Genomic DNA, 19,019 nt, shown 5'->3' on the forward strand with positions numbered 1-19,019 from the left:
AATAAAATTAGGGAACACTACTGAACACCGAATACAAGTGAAGTCCGATGGCCAGGGAGAACAGAAAAAAAAAACCCCAAAAAACTCGAAAAAAAAAAAAAATCTGCAGGGGGTTCCGAGGCCACGAGACCACCCAGCCCCCTCTAGGCGTTCTGCCTCACATCAATGACCTCAATCAGTCCTCATGGTCTTCAGGGTTTACGTGGAAGAACTTGATGATGACGGTCATGTGGACCTCTGGCCTTTAATCCATCAATGATGGGACATCACGGGGCTTTCTTTTGATCGTAGGGCTCAGTACGGATTACGGAGCCACCATGAATGATAATGATAATTAAATGCATATAAATCACAAGTACATAAGATGCCCAAACCAAAGTGTAGCGACAAGTTAAAAAATAAATCCCCCTTTGTTTTCGATCTTGGTGTACTGCTGTTGCCTCTCGTGACTTAAAGCGCTCTACAAAACACAAAACTGCTGTTAATGGAGAGTCGCCGGCTATTTTGAGAGACGAGGTAAATAAAGGAGAGGACGCTGTGATGCAGCCGGTGGTGTTTTTGTACTTCATAGCAAATATCCAGGAGGTTTTTCTCTGCTTTATGTCTAAAAGGACTTTATTTGTTTGATGTTTCTTTCATTGGGTTTCAAAGTGCTGCTCCATTTTTACAGTTAATGAGGACTCCTCCTAAATTACGACGAATGTAACTGGCTTCATTTTATCCTCGGGTAACTTTGCTGTGTTTAAACAAAAAAAAAGTAGTGCTTTATTTTTTGTTATTTTTTGGTATTATGAAAGAGAAACAGCAAGCGTGCATATATTTTAAATATTTAGTAAGAAATCGGAATCGAAGAGAAATTTTATCTAGAAAAAATAATAAAGATGCATTACTTTGGAGGTGTCGATTATCCTCTGTTATCCATATTGAAAGACAAAATACCATACCGTACCATACAATTCCATTCTCCAATCCGCTGAAGCCTAACACAGGGTCACGGGGTCTGCTGGAGCCAATCCCAGCCAACACAGGGCACAAGGCAGGAACCAATCCCGGGCAAGGCGCCAACCCACCTCAGGTAAGGTGACCATCCGTCCTCGTTTTCCCCGGTTTCAGCAGGTTCACTTTTTTGACTGTATGTCATCACCACGATAATTTGAACTCGGCGCGCGTGCGCGGTGTTTTGACGGAGGTTACACTTTACCGCATCCTACAACTTTAGTGAGAAATCACGTGATAAGCTTTTGCTTTGTACTCTGTAGTGTTTAGAGTCACAACTCGTGATCTGTAGATTCTAAATCCCCCCCCCCCATGTCCCCGGATTGTCCCAAAAAATTCTGGTCACCATACCTCAGGGTGCACACACCAGGGACAATTTGGGATCGCTAATGCACCTAACCTGCATGTCTTTGGACTGTGGGAGGAAACCCACGCAGACACGGGGAGAACAGACAAACTCCACGCAGGGAGGACCCGGGAAGCGAACCCGGTGAACGACAAAATGTTTACCCCCAATGAAAACGTTTTGGTAAAACAAGACACCCCCCGTGCCCACGACCCCCAGGTGGCGCCCTGTATTCTTTCATAGAGATTCGGGTCATTCGGACGGAGTTGTGGTTTCTTCAGACATCCCTGTGACATTTGGCAAATGGTAACCTGCCGGGTATCCGTCAATAAGGGCGCGCACAAAAAGGCGACCTGAATTGGGCGCGGCGAATAAAAGGGCGACCTCAATTGAGCGCCGAATAAAGGCGCGCGTAAATAAAGGCGCGCTTCAAAAGGGTGACGTCAGTTGGGCGCAGCGAATAAAGGCAAACGCAACAAAATTATTACAGAAAATTTATTAGATAAAGGCAATGATTGAACGTATAAAAAGGTGAAAGCAAGAATAGTAAAACATTCAATTAATTAATGCATGAACTTCTAACGAACTACTTCTAACGAACTATTTCTAAAGATCTCTATATTTCGTTGTTTTCAAAATTACAGAAAATTAGATTAAGGCAATGACTGAACATATGCTCGTTGTTTCATGTCCACTATTGCTTTCCTTGTTTCGATCTTCGCCACATCTGGAACATGGTTGTGCGTAGATGGTCTCTTGACGAATAATCCATTTTTGGTATGACAGCGAGACGAACATTTTCCAATCCTATATTCAGTGCATTTCCAGATGTGTTTCCCGTTGATAGTTTTCTCCTTTCTGAATGTATAGCCTTCGACTACGAGTAGATCTGCACCTTTGTCGCTCTTCACATATTCCAGAGCCATTTCAACTAAATTATCTACGAGCGCCTTTATTTGCCGTGCTCAACTGAGGTCACCTTTTTGAAGCGCTCCTTTATTTACGCGCGCATTTATTCGGCGCTCAATTGAGGTCGCCCTTTTGAAGCTCGCCTTTTTGTGCGCGCCCTTATAGAATAGAACCGCCCTGCCGTCTCTTTCCGGGTTTATTTCCTTGGATTCTTTCATTTGGGATCCTTGCTCACAAAATCTTTGTGCTTCGATAAGTGGCTCTTGGAAGATGGCACAGTGTGAGTGTTTGCGCTCCCCTACAGAACTGGCACACGTGTGTGGCCGGGATGGGGTCCAGTAAGCAGATTATGTCAGTTAATTGAATTGACGTTGCTCAAGTGGCCCTTTTGTTGTTTTGCTTTTGTTCTCCGTGCGCCCCATTCAGGTGTGTTCAGTTTCTGCCTCGCGCCCAATCCTCCCGTGTTAGGCCGACTCCAGCTGCCCTGTGACCCTGGCTCAGGATAAGCGGGTTTGGAAAATGGATGGAGATGACTACACATGTACCACACTGATAAAGAGCGCAGTTTCGGACCTGGGTTCAATCCCAGGTGCCCGGTCGGAGCTTGTTACTTTCCTGTGCCTTTTCTCCCAGTCATCGAACTGTTTTGTTCCTTGCCATTTCTGAACGCGAGGGTGCCATGTGCTGAGTGTAATTCTGCCATTTCAAGATTCATATGTATAATGACCACTGGACGGTAGTAATAGCCTTGGGGGTGGTGGTGAGGGTTGCATTTTAGTGGCGAAAGCAGAAGAGAGTCCGTGTCTTCATGAACCGTTGGCATCTGTAATTTGTTGAAGAAGTGAACAACACAGCGGATCGTAACCCAGTCCAGAGCCCCGCGCCGGTAACATCCTTGCGTTCCGGGCTAAGAGATAGACAGGTGTGGCACATAAACTGGGGACACTGCTTGCCCGTTTCTGTCCCAGGGCTCGCTTGTCACTTTATTTACATGTAGGTCACACGCTATCCCTGTGCATGTGCCCAGTTTCATCCACTTGTCGAGGAAGTGACTTGGATCAACTGGTAAATGCAGGTTGGTCCAGCTGTGGGTAGATAATAATAATAATAATAATTCTTTGCATTTATATAGCGCTTTTCTCACTACTCAAAGCGCTCAGCAATTGCAGGTTAAGGACCTTGCTGAAGGGCCCAACAGAGCAGAGTCCCTTTTGGCATTTACGGGATTCGAACCGGCAACCTTCCGATTGCCAGTGCAGTTCCCTAGCTTCAGAGCCACCACTCCGTAGATGGACGCGTTTGACCTCATCCTGGGTTGATGAGGCTCCAGCCATGAGTCCGATGTTGCAGATGGAGAGTTACGGGTAACTGGAGCCGCGGCGCTGCACTCCTTTTATCATTAGACGTGGTGATTCATGTTATGCGATTCTCTGCCATTTGTGAAACTCGACTTTCTACTCCGCAACTCCTGGGCCTTCGAGGGGTTCCTCCTGGGTCTCGAAGGCCTAAAGGGCTGCACTATCTAGCCATTATGTACAGGGCCGGATTTATATGAAAAGAGGCCCAAGGCTATTCCACTTATGAGGCCCTTTCACCTTCCATTTTTAAGTTTGTAAATTACATGAGAGATAATAAAATTTTGCTAACAATTTGAATGTAGGCCCCTCTTGATCTTGAGGCCCTAGGCTGAAGCCTAGTTAGCCTATAGGAAAATCCGGCCGTGATTATGTATCACGTCTGTTTAGATTGGCATATAAAAAAAAAAGATCAAAACGCAGCCTGCGGAGCCCTCTTACGTGCACGGCTAGGATGCCATTAGTTGCCATGGTGATGGCGAACAGCGTGAATGTCTGTTTGCGTCATACATCGCGGGAGGCGGGGCTGTTGACGTCAGCGATCAATCCCTGCAGGCCGCGAAGCAACTTGTCGTTCATAAACCTTCCTTATAGAGTGGAATGTCGGAGGCGTATTGTAGCTTAAAACGAACGAGAAGAAATCGGCAGCAATTAGCGCTATGGAGCCTCTCTCCAAATTCTTCTTATGCCCGCAAAGTCTGTCGTCTTGGCGCTTTAGCGCCCCCATGCGGACCGCCGAGTTCAGTTTTGAAGGTTAACGCTATCTGTATGAAACCGGGAAAGGCGAAGGTGAAAAACAAGGCAGCGCACAGAGTGACCGTTAAAAACGGCGATACAGCAATCACATCGCGGAAGGCGTTGATGACTTTTGCTGTAAATTTTTGTCTCGACCGGCACTGTCTAGTGCGGGCTCCCGACGCCGGTTACTGTCCATTAGTCAGGCCATTGCTCATTCGTGCGTGGCCGAATGACTTTGGGTTATAACAGCACAAACCGTGGGTCAAGTCCAACGTTATAGGAGGCTGGATCACCGCCGACTACAAAAACAAACGCTACAAGTCCATGACTGGGCACGCTCCCCTCAGGCCAGTTTACGAATACAGTATGCCTGTCTTGGGGATGAAAGATAAAATACCTGAAGGAACTGGGAACAGACGGTGTGATGACCCACCAGTGCAGATCTCCACAGCACTCTGCTCTATAAAATAAATGTTAAATACTACCTCCTTATTTTCAAACCCATTTAAGTACTGTTATGGGAGCCAATGCTGGCAGCACCAGGCTTAAGGCAGGGTGCCAGTCCATCACAGGGCACATCCGAGATTGACTGGGACTGAAATAAGTGCCAGGCTGGCGTGAGGTGTTCAGAATTTAAGGAGGGGGCCAATGCAAGATGCGCCTCTGACTGCATCAACTATAGAGAAACTGGAAGTGCTGTACTGTGATCTGATGGGATACTCACTATGAAAGGCACTATATAAGACCACTAACATACTGGAGAAATCCCGCTACTGATTTGTGGACCATAAGTAACTCCAGTAACCTCTCAATGTTGTCCCTCAACGTATAAAGCAATCTGGGATGATGTGCACAATAAAAGGCGCTACATAAAACCACAGGGTCACGGGCATCTGGCTTGCAGTGTGCCACTTGGCCCCTCTGTAGGTTTAATCAATACTGACTGCCCTGCACTCGCATATATAATCTGCTTATTAAATATTTTTCTTTCATATACAATTGTGGCCTTTAGGGAGCATCTCAAATCCCCAGGCACAGCTTCACCACACCAGTCCAGGGTTCAAATTAACAATTTTCCATCCATCCATTTTCCAACACAGGGTCACGGGGGTCTGCTGGAGCCAATCCCAGCCAACACAGGGCACAAGGCAGGAACAAACCCCGGGCAGGGTGCCAACCCACCGCAGGACACACACAAACACACCAAGCAAACACTAGGGCCAATTTAGAATCACCAGCCCACCTAACCTGCATGTCTTTGGACTGTGGGAGGAAACTGGAGCGCCCGGAGGAAACATTACAAATTTTTATTAAACAAAAAGATCTTCTTGCAGGCTCTTTCATTAAAACTTCCACAACTGAGTTGTCAAAACCATTCACCACTTCCAACTCGCTGCAGGGAACCTGAAGGGCTCCTTTTTTAAGATCGACCCAGGGGTACGGTTGGCACATCAGTCCAGTGACCAGGACAAGCACTTCCGCCTGGCAGAGAAGCTCCCCCTAGCAGCACCCAAGGGACCTCTAAAGGGCTGCCCACCAGAATTATAACTCCCATGAAGTCCTGTGGGTTTCCAAATGGGACCCATAACAGAGGGGTGCTGCCACCCAGTGTACCGGAGGAACAAATGGCTTTGGGCAGTACCCTCTTTCTGTCCTTTTGCTATAATGGCCACCCATCCAGGATAGAAAGCTGCCATCCTTTTATATGGCCTGCCAGCCGGGTCACCCCTCAATCCAAGCTGGGATGTCTGTGCTTTCAATGTACTGTAGATCTTATTTCTACTTATTTATTGTTCGGTTCTGTCGCTTGTTTTCCTTTTTATTGTCCCTTCTTGCTTTTTGCTTTGACTTTGAGGCTTTATCAGTCTGGGGGAGGAATTTCTTGGGTTCTGCCAGAAGAGACGCTGAGGAAGTTCTTTGTTTCCGATTGGTTTTCTGTACCAAAACAAAATCACCTTAAAGTTATAAAAAGTGTCCACACACACTAGCTGTTGAAAAGCCCACAACTGTACTGAAAACCCACTGAAACACAACCACCACTGATCAGCTCGGCCCTGTGACTTCTCAGTTGTGGCCTTCCGTAATTTTGCCTTCTTCAGCAGGAGTCTGCAAGGTCAGCCCATTGGGGTTGGTAGTTGCAGGTCTTTATTCCAACCTGATTTTTAAACTTGCAGGACAGACTGGCATTACCCATCTTGCTTTGGCACATGGCAGCAGCGAGACCCTTTTCACAGGACCTCTCTTTGGAATGAAGTTTCCAGGTCTCGTCTGAAAAGACCGATCAGTCACAGGCCAACCAGAGATGTCCCCTTGATATGAACCATTTAAACACTTGGTCAATGAACAAAGAGCCATAATTCAATGATTGGCAACCTCCACTGACAAATCTTTTGCACGCTTTGTCAACCAAAAGGTCGGGCTTACTACCACAGAAGAAACCAATGGCAACGTGTCTACTCCTTCCTTTATAATCCCTGGTGAGCACCAAGGCCAGCAGCACTTCACAAGAGCTCATCCACCTGAAGCTAAGCCTGTTCAGGCCTGGCCAGTACGCGGATGTGAGACCACCTAGGAAAAGCTTGAGTTGCTGTTGGAAGAGGTGTTGGTGAGGGCAGCAGGGGGTGCTTAGCCTGTGCCCTGAGTGCGGATCCCAGGGCAGCGATGGAGGACACTGTGCTGTCCTTTGAATGAGACGTAAAACTGAGGTGCTGACTCTCTGTGGTCATTAAAGGCTGTAGGGTGTATCCCGTTGTTCTGGCTAAACTGCCCCCCACAGCCTGGTCATTCTGGCCCCCCTAATCACCCCCTGTCTCTAACTGGCTCTCCCTCACTCATCACCTAACAGCTAATGTGTGCTGAGCAGACTGATACAAAAATGGCTGCCATCGCATCTTCCCAGTGGACGCTACACATTAGTGGTGGTTGAAGTGGCTCCCCACTCACTGAAGGACATCGAATAGCAAGAAAAGAGCTATGGAAACGTAAAGAATTATCTCTCTATTACAATAAAAAAAATCCTGGGACGAGACGTGACTTTCTCAGAGAGACGCTTTCATGTCCCGCGAGACGAGACTTAGTGGCAAGAGATTTAACAACGCCCGGGGCCGGAAATAAAAGACAAAGAGTAGATGACAAAGTAGAACGTTGTAAAGAATTCAAAAACGTTGGCACGATACACATGCAGAGCAGGTTAGAGACAGAGGAAGTATGAAAATTCGAAAGTCTCAAAAAAAATGATAGTAAAGATCGCATTAGCACAAGCACACGGAAATTATTACAAATAACGGAACAGTGAAAAGAGATTGAATATATTGTTTGGCGTTAAACTTTAAGTCGGAGACTTGTAGATCGTCTAATTCGTGTTGCCATCAGGGAGAAGTAATGTTTCTTCCCAATGAAGAGGCGTAAATGCGAGAATTCAAAGATTTGTTGTTTGGTGAAAGTGAAATCCACATACGTGAGTGGCAGAGACGTGAAGTTGTTGGCGCGAAGTGCAGGCTGGGGGGTTGGCAAGCGAAGTGAGCAGGGGGTGAAGCCCCCTAGTTAATCTTAATACATAATTCGCCAGTCTCCTCACTCACGTCCGTCTGAAGCCAAATGCGCAGTCACCTTCTGCACAGCTGCCCGAAAAACCTTACGAGACCGACATCCAACCCCAACATCGCGGCAGGCGGCGGATTTACGGCCGCAAAAATTCAAAGAGAAAGGCGACTTTGACCGACATCCAACCCCAACATCGCAGGAGGCAGCGGATTTATGGCCACAAAAATTCAAAGAGAAAGGCGACTTCGATTAAAGCTCTAGAGGCCTGAAAGGCGATTTCGAGTACAGCTCGAGGCCTAATTACGCATTCATTCAATACACCTATATCAGGTTTGTCGTGCTTATGCTTATTACTATTCCACTCGTGCCCGTTTCATCTTACGTTGTCGAAACGGGCTCTTTGTCTAGTATTAAAATAAAACTGTGCTGTTGACCTGGCTGCAAGTTCTGCTACAAACAGCAGGACCTCTGTAGCTGCAACAAAGCCTGACATTACTCCATTTCACAAAACTTTGAAAAAATGGAGCTCGGTAATATAGGCGTGTGGAGTGTTGCTTTACGCTATTCTGATGTTGCTGATCTCTCAAGTGATTTCTGATGTTTCATTCTTCACTGGTGGTCCTAGCCCTTTAAGAGCCACCCCCAGGAGTTTAAACATTAAAACTTTGTAACATAAGTATTTCTCGTGAACACGTCAAATTAGGACCGCTTACGCTAACTTAGATTTTTGTTACTCAAATGTTGCAAGTCACCTTGGATAAGGCGGCAGCCAAATGATCTTATATATAAACATCTACGCGTGGAAGTGTGTGTGTGTCTGTCTGTCTGGCCCGGAAGTGTGAGGTGGAGTCGGGGTAAGGGCTCCACCTCTGAGAAAACAGACAACTCACTTAGCCACTGTTGTGGGGTACAAAATCTGCACATTTTGGTTTATATTTCCATTATATTTTGTTCAAGACAAGACAACAGATGAACTATACGAGTTATATCTCACTTTTAAAGCAGCTGTTCCAACAAAGAAAGGAAGACATGCTGGTGGCCCAGGCTATCAATTACTTAATAACCTGAGAAATGATGGACATCTAATTATTTTACAGCCTGGGAAAGGAAGGCATAGCGACACCTCAAAAAATTTTTTATTGTTTGGGAAAATGGACAGTGAATTCATTCATCACATTGACAGCCAGCCAATCAGAACATCTAACAATCACATCTTGCAAACACCCCCGGTAGAATTTTAGAATAAATTCTGAGGAGCGATATAGTAAGGAAGGAGGGAGGAAGACGTCGGAAGAGAACCGAGTGACGTCATCGTGCAGCCATTTCCATTTGGTCATCAGAAAAGCATCATGAGCAACTACGAGTGCTCGATCACAAGCCGCCTGCGACATTCATCCTTGTCATCTTTACTTTTTCGTAAGCTTTTTCTAAAGACAAGATATATCCAGACTTTACTATCACTTTTATTTTCTATTATTCTTTGTTCCACTGGTATTATTATTATTCCTGTAATAAATACCATATTGCTTTTAACTTTCTATGCTTTGTCTTAATGTCTAGAGTGATTGAAGTAATAAGTTAGATTTCTTTGAGCACCTGGTGCGGCCGGAGAGTTGCCATCACCTCTGTGCTGCGAGGTTTATTAAGGCTGAGGGTGAGAGCTCCACTCAATAGTAGGGAACAGAACATCAAGTAAGGTATTCCTGGCTGATAAATGGCTTATAGTCAAGAGTGCTGAGCCTTTGTATGTTTAAATGCATTCTTGGAGACCAAAAGTAATATTTGGGTCTGAGATATCTTTAAAACATTGTATGTTGTTCATGCCAGTAATAAGTAAGTCTCTTAAAGTGCTGAGATATTCCTACAGGCTGTGTTATTCCTAAGGCACTTGTGTGGTTTAAAGTGCCAGAGGTTAACCAGCTGTGTGTGTGTCAGTCATGGGGCACTGTTGTGATTAGGGTCTGTGTGTATGCGTATAGCTATGTATGCGTGTGTTAATCTTAAAGTGCAACAGTAGACCAACCCGGTAACGAACTTGACGAGTAGAAGAAAACAGGTAAAGGGTAAGTAGAGGGAAATGCTACGATAATACAGCCACTAATAACACAAGCGGGGCCAGCATGTCAGCAAAACGAAACTTCCAAAGAAAGACAAAGTCGCTTAGCCGCTAACATCGGCAAAACGGTATCCCTTTTAATTTCTCCTCCCGCTGCTAATGTACAAGTGAGGCGAGCACATCAGCTAAACGAATCCTCCTAGGAGAGAGACGCCCAGGGTAGTTCCTTTCCATTACCTGACATCTCTACATTTCAGTTTATTTTCTGACGAATTCAATAGTTTCTAGGATTTTTACAGCACGGGCTTACACAGCTAGTTAATAATAATACTGATAATATGTAATGAAGAGCTTCACAAACACAAGTACAATGTGCAAACATCCCACAGACAGTTGGTCAGGCTGGGACCTGTGAACTTGGAGCCGTACAGCCAGAGAGCTGCACTGTCTGATGAACACTAATTAAAGAAAATCAAAATCTCTGACGCAGTGATCTTTCAGAAGATGTTTATTAGAACAGAAAAGCACGACACGGCCCCACGCTTGTGCCATACCCGTGTGTAGATATAAACGGTCACATTATAAATAGGCTATACATCTGTAAAATAAATAATTCACTTTGAAGTCACTTGGTGTTCAAAAAGCTTGTGCCTCTTCACAACTTGTTTCATCAAATCCATGTGCTAAGGATCATGCAAAATGATTGGTCTCTCGCTATCGGCGTCACCTGACAGTGCTCGGCAGTATCTGTGGTCACATTTCGGTCTCGGCAAGCAGACTGTCACCCAGGCCGGAGGTCATCAGAACCATCTGTGAGCTGGAATCTGGGGGGGATAAAAATATATATTTACGTTAGTGAGGGAAAGGGCGTTCAAGCTGGGGATGGCATCAGCAGGTGCAGCTCCTTTAGTACGACACTGCCTGGCACTGCCCTAGGAGTCCTCCACTGGTGCAGGCAGCCCTGAACTGAATGGCAGGGCACTTTAGTGTGCTGTTTGGTCCGAGGAGCCACCTGACCTCATGAATGGTCCTCTGTGTAGAACTGGCATCAGGCCACTGCTGTGCCAACTTGAACTCCCTGCTTATGAGGAGTGGCAACTGAGGGTGTCCTGTCTGAGTCAGAGGCTGGCAATTGACACGTTATAAGAACCAGGGAGGGAGAGAGAGAGGGAAACAAATGCATTTGTCCCATTATTTTACATAAACTCTGCAAGTAAAACTGAACATCCTTGGTTTTGTATTTAAGTAGCCGGCCATTTAATCCAAACTCCGGGTCGCAGAACTGGAGCCCTAAATGGCCTTGCGTCTTCTTACATTTCTGAACGTCTCTGTCTGTAAAAACCCAAATGCTTACTCAGATCCTCAGGCCCTGGGCTGCTTTCTGTTCCTGTCACCCATCTGCCTACTTGGCGCACACTATAAACGTACTGATGTACCCTCCTTTAAGTCAACCTTCAAATACATCTTGTTGCTCGATATTATCATTCGTTTATTCAGACCTGACAGTCTTTACTCAATCAGTTCATCCTTTACAATAATAAAAAGTATTTTGCTACTGTATATACAGTATGCTAACTTGTTTTATGATATTCTGTGCTATTTTAACATTTTTATGCACATAAGAGTATAATTTTGATTTTCTTTGTTAAGTGAGCTTTAATTTATGATAAGGTGCTTTATAAATAAAACTTTAATAATATCATCCAAGCAGCATGAGTTACAAGACAAGTAACCAACCCTGGATGGAGTCCCATTGAATGACTGGACAGACTCGTGAATGCAGTCACAGCAGCCGCCAATTCACTGCACATGGACGTCTTTAAGATGTGTGTGAAAAACTTGAATACCCCTAGAAAAACCGTGAAGATACAAAGATGACATGCAATCTCCACGCACAGACAGTGTCTCGCCAGGGACGGTCACCCAGTTGTCTCACCACTATGCCACCCTATGGAGTTCTAGTTTGTGTAAATTGACTTTATGTCCTGGACTGGCCAACAGATGGTGGTCTCTAGATTTTGTGTCCCTACCAGTTCTTTCTCTCTTCGTATTCTTCTATACAGTAATCCCTCGCTATATCGCGCTTCGCGGCTTCACTCCATTGCGGATTTTTATATGTAAGCATATTTAAATATATATCGCAGATTTTTTGCTGGTTCACGGATTTCTGCAGACAATGGGTCTTTTAATTTCTGGTACATGCTTCCTCAGTTGGTTTGCCCAGTTGATTTCATACAAGGGACGCTATTGGCAGATGGCTGAGAAGCTACCCAGCTTACTTTTCTCTGTCTCTTGCGCTGACTTTCTCAGATCCTGACGTAGGGGGATTGAGCAGGGGGGCTGTTCGCACACCTAGACGATACGGACGCTCGTCTAAAAATGCTGAAAGATTATCTTCACGTTGCTATCTTTTGTGCAGCTGCTTCCTGAAACGACATGCTGAACGGTGCTTCGCATACTTAAAAGCTCGAAGGGCACGTATTGATTTTTTTATCTGTCTCTCTCTCTCTCTCTCTCTCTCTCTGCTCCTGACAAAGGGGGTGTGAGCTGCCGCCTTCAACAGCTTTGTGCCGCGGTGCTTCGCATACTTAAAAGCCAAACAGCCCTATTGATTTGTTTGCTTTCCTCTCTCTTTCTGACATTCTCTGCTCCTGACGCACACTCCTTTGAAGAGGAAGATATGTTTGCATTCTTTTAATTGTGAGACGGAACTGTCATCTCTGTCTTGTCATGGAGCACAGTTTAAACTTTTGAAAAGGAGACAAATGTTTGTTTGCAGTGTTTGAATAACGTTCCTGCCTCTCTACAACCCCCTTTGTTTCTGCGCAAATCTGTGACCCAAGCATGACAATATAAAAATAACCATATAAACATATGGTTTCTACTTCGCGGATTTTCTTATTTCGCGGGTGGCTCTGGAACGCAACCCCCGCGATGGAGGAGGGATTACTGTACTGTATCTTCTTATTTTTGCTTTTCTGTAGAATCCCCCCTCATTTAAAGGCCCTGTCAAATCACACAATTTTTTCAGTGATTTTCAGTCAGATTTACAAAGTTAGAGGCAGATGAGGTGCAATCCTGTGACCCTCATTCACATAGCCTGACATCCCCAGTGACTCAGACCAGGTGGGCACTGTTAACAGCATTATAGACCCCTGGGCAAAGCAGTGCGCTGGGACCCCTACCTACACAACCACTCAACAAGTCACATCATGCATAGATTAGAATGGGGCCCCCGGTCAACTGCCCAGTGTGCCCATGCGTTAAGACGGCCCTGGCGGTGACTTGCCCCGACTAAAACCAAATGGTTTGGGGGTGGTGTTTCTGTGTGTGGCAGAGCCGACAACCAATGAACACTCAGGGGGAAGTACAGTGCATATAATGAAGCTACAAAGAATAAGGACCCATGGGTGTTTTGGACCTCACAAACAGGAAGGGTCCCGTCTGTCTGGTTGTTTTGTGTTTTACGTACTATGATAGAATGGAAAGAGGGGGAAAAAAAGAGGACTGAAAATGTGCCTGAACCCACCGTACCTGTAAAGCAGGGCCACAGAATTGCGTCCTGGAAGGCCACAGTACCTGCAGGTTTTTGCTTTGACCAGTTTCTTAATTAGAACCCATTTATTTACTACAGAAACAATATTTATTGGGCTTAGTTTTAGTTAACTTGCTTATTACGATTCAAACACTTACCGTATATGCTCGCGTTTAAGTTCTCCCGCAGATAAGTCGGGACTTGATTTTACTGTATAATTTCTGGTATTTTATACTGTCAGTCGTATAAGTCGAATGCGGAAAACTCACGCTATTGGTCCAAGAGGTTATGATATGCTAATGCCCACCTGAGAGAGTAACCACAGATCACACGGCCTTTTATTTCTATGTATTTCCTCTGGATTGGCAGACTGGGGTGGTGGAAAAGTCTATTCGGGGTTCCTAGAGAGGAGGGTCCGTCAAATAGTCGAACCTCAGATTCAGGAGGAACAGTGTGGTTTTCATCCTGGTCGTGGAACAGTGGACCAGCTCTACACCCTTAGCAGGGTCCTGGAGGGTGCATGGGAGTTTGCCCAACCAGTCTATATGTGTTTTGTGGACTTGGAAAAGGCGTTCAACCGTGTCCCTCGGGGAATCCTGTGGTGGGTACTCCGAGAGTATGGGGTACCGGACCCCCTGATAAGGGCGGTTCGGTCCCTGTACAACCGGTGTCAGAGCTTGGTCCGCATTGCCGGCAGTAAGTTGAACCCGTTTCCAGTGAGAGTTGGACTCCACCAGGGCTGCCCTTTGTCACCGAATCTGTTCATAACTTTTATGGACAGAATTTCTAGGCGCAGCCAGGGTATTGAGGGGGTCCGGTTTGGTGGGCTCAGGATTGGGTCACTGCTTTTTGCAGATGATGTTGTCCTGTTTGCTTCATCAGGCCGTGATCTTCAGCTCTCTCTGAATCGGTTCGCAGCTGAGTGTGAAGCGGCTGGGATGGGAATCAGCACCTCCAAATCCGAGACCATGGTCCTCAGCCGGAAAAGGGTGGAGTGCCCTCTCAGGGTTGGTAGCGAGATCCTGCCTCAAGTGGAGGAGTTCAAGTATCTCGGGGTCTTGTTCACGAGTGAGGGAAGAATGGAGCGTGAGATCGACAGGCGGATCGATGCGGCATCCGCAGTGATGCGGGCGCTGCATCGGTCTGTCGTGGTGAAAAAGGAGCTGAGCCGTAAGGCAAAGCTCTCAATTTACCAGTCGATCTATGTTCCTACCCTCACCTATGGTCATGAGCTATGAGCAGTGTCCGAAAGAACGAGATCGCGAATACAAGCGGCTGAAATGAGTTTTCTCCGCAGGGTGTCTGGGCTTTCCCTTAAAGATAGGGTGAGAAGCTCAGTCATCCGGGAGGGGCTCAGAGTAGATCAGGATGCCTCCTGGACGCCTCCCTGGTGAGGTGTTCCGGGCACGTCCAACCGGGAGGAGGCCCCGGGGAAGACCCAGGACACGCTGGAGGGACTATGTCTCTCGACTGGCCTGGGAACGCCTTGGGATTCTCCCGGAAGAGCTAGAAGAAGTGGCCGGGGAGAGGGAAGTCTGGGCATCTCTGCTCAAGCTGCTGCCCCCGCGACCCGATCTTGGATAAGCGGAAGAGGATGGATGGATGGATGGATCATTGAAGTGGCGAAAGAAATTGGTAACTGCGCTGCTGCAACAAAATTCGATGTGTCTGAGAAACTGATGTGAGATTGAAGGAGGCAAGAAGATGTAAAAAAAAAAAATAAAATGAAGTGTCGTATTTTTAAAAGGGCGTATAAGTCGGGGTCTGATTTAATGATCAATTTTTCAGGTTTCAAGTCTCGACTTATACGCGAGTATATACGGTACCGCCGCGGTGGCGTAATGGTATCAGCTCCTGACTGGGGATCAGAGGGTGGCGAGTTCGATCCCGCACGGCTCCACTTCGAGAAATGAACTGCTCTTACACTGTTGTAAGTCGCTCTGGATAAGAGCGTCTGCTAAATGTTGTAAATGTAATTGCCTGTTTAAAGGTTTGCTTTCTGCCTGTTTTCTTAACCAGCCATAAGATAGCAATGAGGTGCAAATGACAAAGGACCCACCAGCTCTTCAGCTAACGTGCTTCCATTTAAAACTATTGAATGCATCATGAAGTACCCGTACTAGTAAAATATTTTCCAAATAAATGAGACAAGAAGGACCAAGAGGTACAAATCGGTCCCAGACCACAAAACATATAAATGATGTTCTGTGAAAACAAAAACTCCGCAATGTAATAAAGATTTGTCTTGGAAGAATTACAACACTAAAAAGCCATATAATGAAACACAAGTTTCATTAGCAGCGAGGCCTAGATCCTAATTACAAAACTGGTTGGAATGAAAACCTGTACCCACTATGGACCTCCAGGACCCCAAAGACCCCTGCTCTAAAGTATTCATGTGGCACCAGCTCAGTTTGGCAGCACATTATTGGCTGTCAGAAACAGGGATGAGCTTGACATATTTTGGAAATGTGAACGTGTGTTGGAAAGTCATCATGATGCGATTTATGGTCATGTAATCCAGCATACTCAGGCAACAAGATAAGCAACTACAGTTATGCCTGACATGCCCTCTGACAAGAAGTCTTGTAATATGCCGCAGGCTTAACCAGCTTCTTGTTTTTTTTGTTTGTATTAGTCGAACTCCCTTGTGTTATCAGAAAAAAAAAAGTAAAAATTAGGCAACAAAAAGCAATAGTTGATCATAGGTGGAGGTCAAATTGGCCACATTTTCATGTAACCAACTGTACAGTATGTGGACATTTTTTAAACTGAGTGGCATAAACAACTTTTAAGGGGTTAATACATAGAGCCATTCAAGTTGCTCCCATGTCAGGGGATTTAAAAGACTGCTACGGTTTTCTGTCAACGGGCCTTTTTATATTTTCACTCATGCATGCAAATGAAATCATTCACATAAATGAGGTCTTCTCGTGCATGAGCGTGTGGGGGGGGACAGGGTTTACGCACAGACCGCTGGCCTCTTGGCTTACTGCTCTGGGATCGCCATGTTGTCTTCTCTCTGCCCGTGCTGTTGCCATGCGCCTCTCCATCCTTGTCCTCTTCCTCCTCTCCTTCTGAGAGCAGGTCTGAAATCTGTTGTTGCAGGTCAGTGCTGATGTTGTTCTCTGCCAGGATCAACATACGCAGGCATGTCGGGTAGTTCTCTACCATGTCAAGGAAGATCTATAGGAGGTTACACAGGATTCAGATAAAACATCTCATTCACACACATATATATTTTTTTAATCTAAGACCCAGAGATGTAGAGTAAAACTCTAGTATCTAGCTGGTCACTTAATGACAAAAGGACACTCCCATGAACAAATATCAGCACAATAAAAAAGCTGGCAGCCGCAGTCATCTGTGTGGAAAGCCTTTTAATAATTGACAGGAACACCATTTCTGATATCAGTGGATAAAACATAAGGTACGCACCTCTCCTAAACATGAGCCACTGGAGCCTGACCACAAAGAAAACAAGAGCCACGTTCACCTAACATATGGCCAGCTTACCTTTGGTGTTTAGGAGTGTCAATAATGAACTAGAAGTGGTGCTAATCAGAACGGTGGGAGACTCTCAAGCAGATCAGGGCTCCCAGAGTACTTTGGGTCACCTTCTTACAGACTACTGACCTGTGCAGACTGGTTGGTTAGGCCCGTCCCTTCTAAATCTAAAACTTCCAGCGTTCGGCTTGAAGCCACTGCGACTGCCAGCATTCCTGCAATTTGATCACCTGAAAAGCAAGGAAGTGAAAAGGGTGGAGAAGGTTAGTGGGCAAAGGGCTGGTGAGGGCTAACAAATGGGTGATTTAAGTAATCTCCGTGAATTACAGACCCCATGAGTTACTTTCAGCATACTTCTCACTCTCACTGGTATTCTTTATGAATGCAGTTTTTTGAAATGAACTCTCAGTGGGTATGCAGCTGCTGCCCTCGACTAACTCGGCAATCCTCCCACAGCTTTGCCGTCATTACGTTATCACTTGTGATGGCTCTCTGCTACGCGTGGTGCACCAATAAAAAAAAATATTCACCCCCTCGGACGTTTTCACATTTTAATTTTGTACAACATGGAATCAGAGTGGATTGAACTTGCCTTTTTTTTTTACACTGACTGATCAACAGAAAAAGACTCGTTAATGTCAAAGTGAAAAACAGATATCTGAAACCATGGTCTAAATTGTAAATTAATTACAAATACAAAACACAAAATAATTGATCACACAAGTATTCACCCCTTTAAGTCGTTATTTAGTAAATGTACGCCGTGACAGACTTAAGTCTGTGTACACAGGTCTCTCTCTGTATCGGTCAGACGGTCAGTCATTTTCCAACCTGTTATATGCTAACACAGGGTCATGTGGGTCTGCTGGAGCCAATCCCAGCCATCACTGGGCACAAGGCAGGAACAAATCCCGGGCAGGGTACCAGCCCACCGCGGGGCGCACACACACACACACACACCAAGCACACACTAGGGACAATTTAGGATCACCAATGCACCTAACCTGCATGTCTTTGGACTGTGGGAGGAAACCGAAGTACCCGGAGGAGTGCAGACACGGGGAGAACATGCAAACTCCATGCAGGGAGGACCTGGGAAGCGAACCCAGATCTCCTTACTGCGAGGCAGCAGCGCTACCCACTGTGCCACCGTGCCGCCCTCTCTGTTTCAGTCAGCTCTGAAAGTTTTCTCCACTCTTCTTTGCAAACCTGCTGAGGTGTCATGGTGATTGTGAACAGCCTTATCAAGTCCAGCCACAAACTCTCAATTGGATTATGATCTGAACTCTGTTAGCCACCGACTTAAGATGTGGCCCCCAGCATGTCACTTAACCTGGTAAAACTCATACCGTTAAAAGATGGAAACAACTGTGCCATAACTTGAAGGTATTCATTGTAAAACAATCAAAATGGTGTCAAAGGGTTACTGCTTTAATCATGGTATTGTTTTCACAGCGCCCTGCAGTGGGTTGCCGCCCTGCCCAGGGTTTGTTTCCTGCCTTGCGCCCTGTGTTGGCTGGGATTGGCTCCTGCAGACTCCCGTGACCCTGTAGTTAGGATATAGCGGGTTGGATAATGGATGGATGGATGTTTTCACAGTGATCTAAGCCATTCACTTAACTTGCCGACTTAACTTATTCAAATAATGAAGAAGCACAACACCTGGGGTGATGACCGCATTGAAATCACACAAATGCTGGTTCCGTTCTCATCCCTGACTCACTGTCTGACCTTGGCACTCCATCTGCCATTGCTGAAATTGTACACTCCAACTACACACTTGGCTAGTGCTTTTAAGATGTGAAACATGGAGTTTCAGCTGGACATGTGCTTTTATCCCACCCTCTGTACCGAAACCAATTCCACACAAATTCACACGACACTCTGTGCCTGTTCCACACCATGCAAATTCCATGCAGGGATGTCGATTTGTGTAATTTATTCAAGACATTTTTTTTTAAAAGCTTTCATTTAAATAATTTAGTAGACTTTGTAAGAGTTTCCGTAAACTAGAGCTTGGCACAATTTGTCATT

General features: G+C 45.7%; 1 protein-coding gene across 1 annotated transcript in view; it reads right to left on the minus strand.

Moving 5' to 3' along the window:
- Window positions 1-10,436: 10,436 nt before the first annotated feature.
- Window positions 10,437-19,019, minus strand: part of lrrc73 (leucine rich repeat containing 73) — a 50,957-nt gene continuing 42,374 nt past the window's right edge. Inside the window, exons 4-6 of the mRNA XM_028820685.1 lie at window positions 17,115-17,215; window positions 16,472-16,664; window positions 10,437-10,767 (exon numbers count right to left, since the gene is read on the minus strand). Coding sequence (XP_028676518.1) covers window positions 10,697-10,767; window positions 16,472-16,664; window positions 17,115-17,215 — 365 coding nt within the window. The 3' untranslated portion in view covers window positions 10,437-10,696. The remainder of the gene's footprint in view (window positions 10,768-16,471; window positions 16,665-17,114; window positions 17,216-19,019) is intronic.

This window comes from Erpetoichthys calabaricus, chromosome 15, assembly GCF_900747795.2.
Source record: "Erpetoichthys calabaricus chromosome 15, fErpCal1.3, whole genome shotgun sequence".
NCBI lineage: Eukaryota > Metazoa > Chordata > Cladistia > Polypteriformes > Polypteridae > Erpetoichthys > Erpetoichthys calabaricus.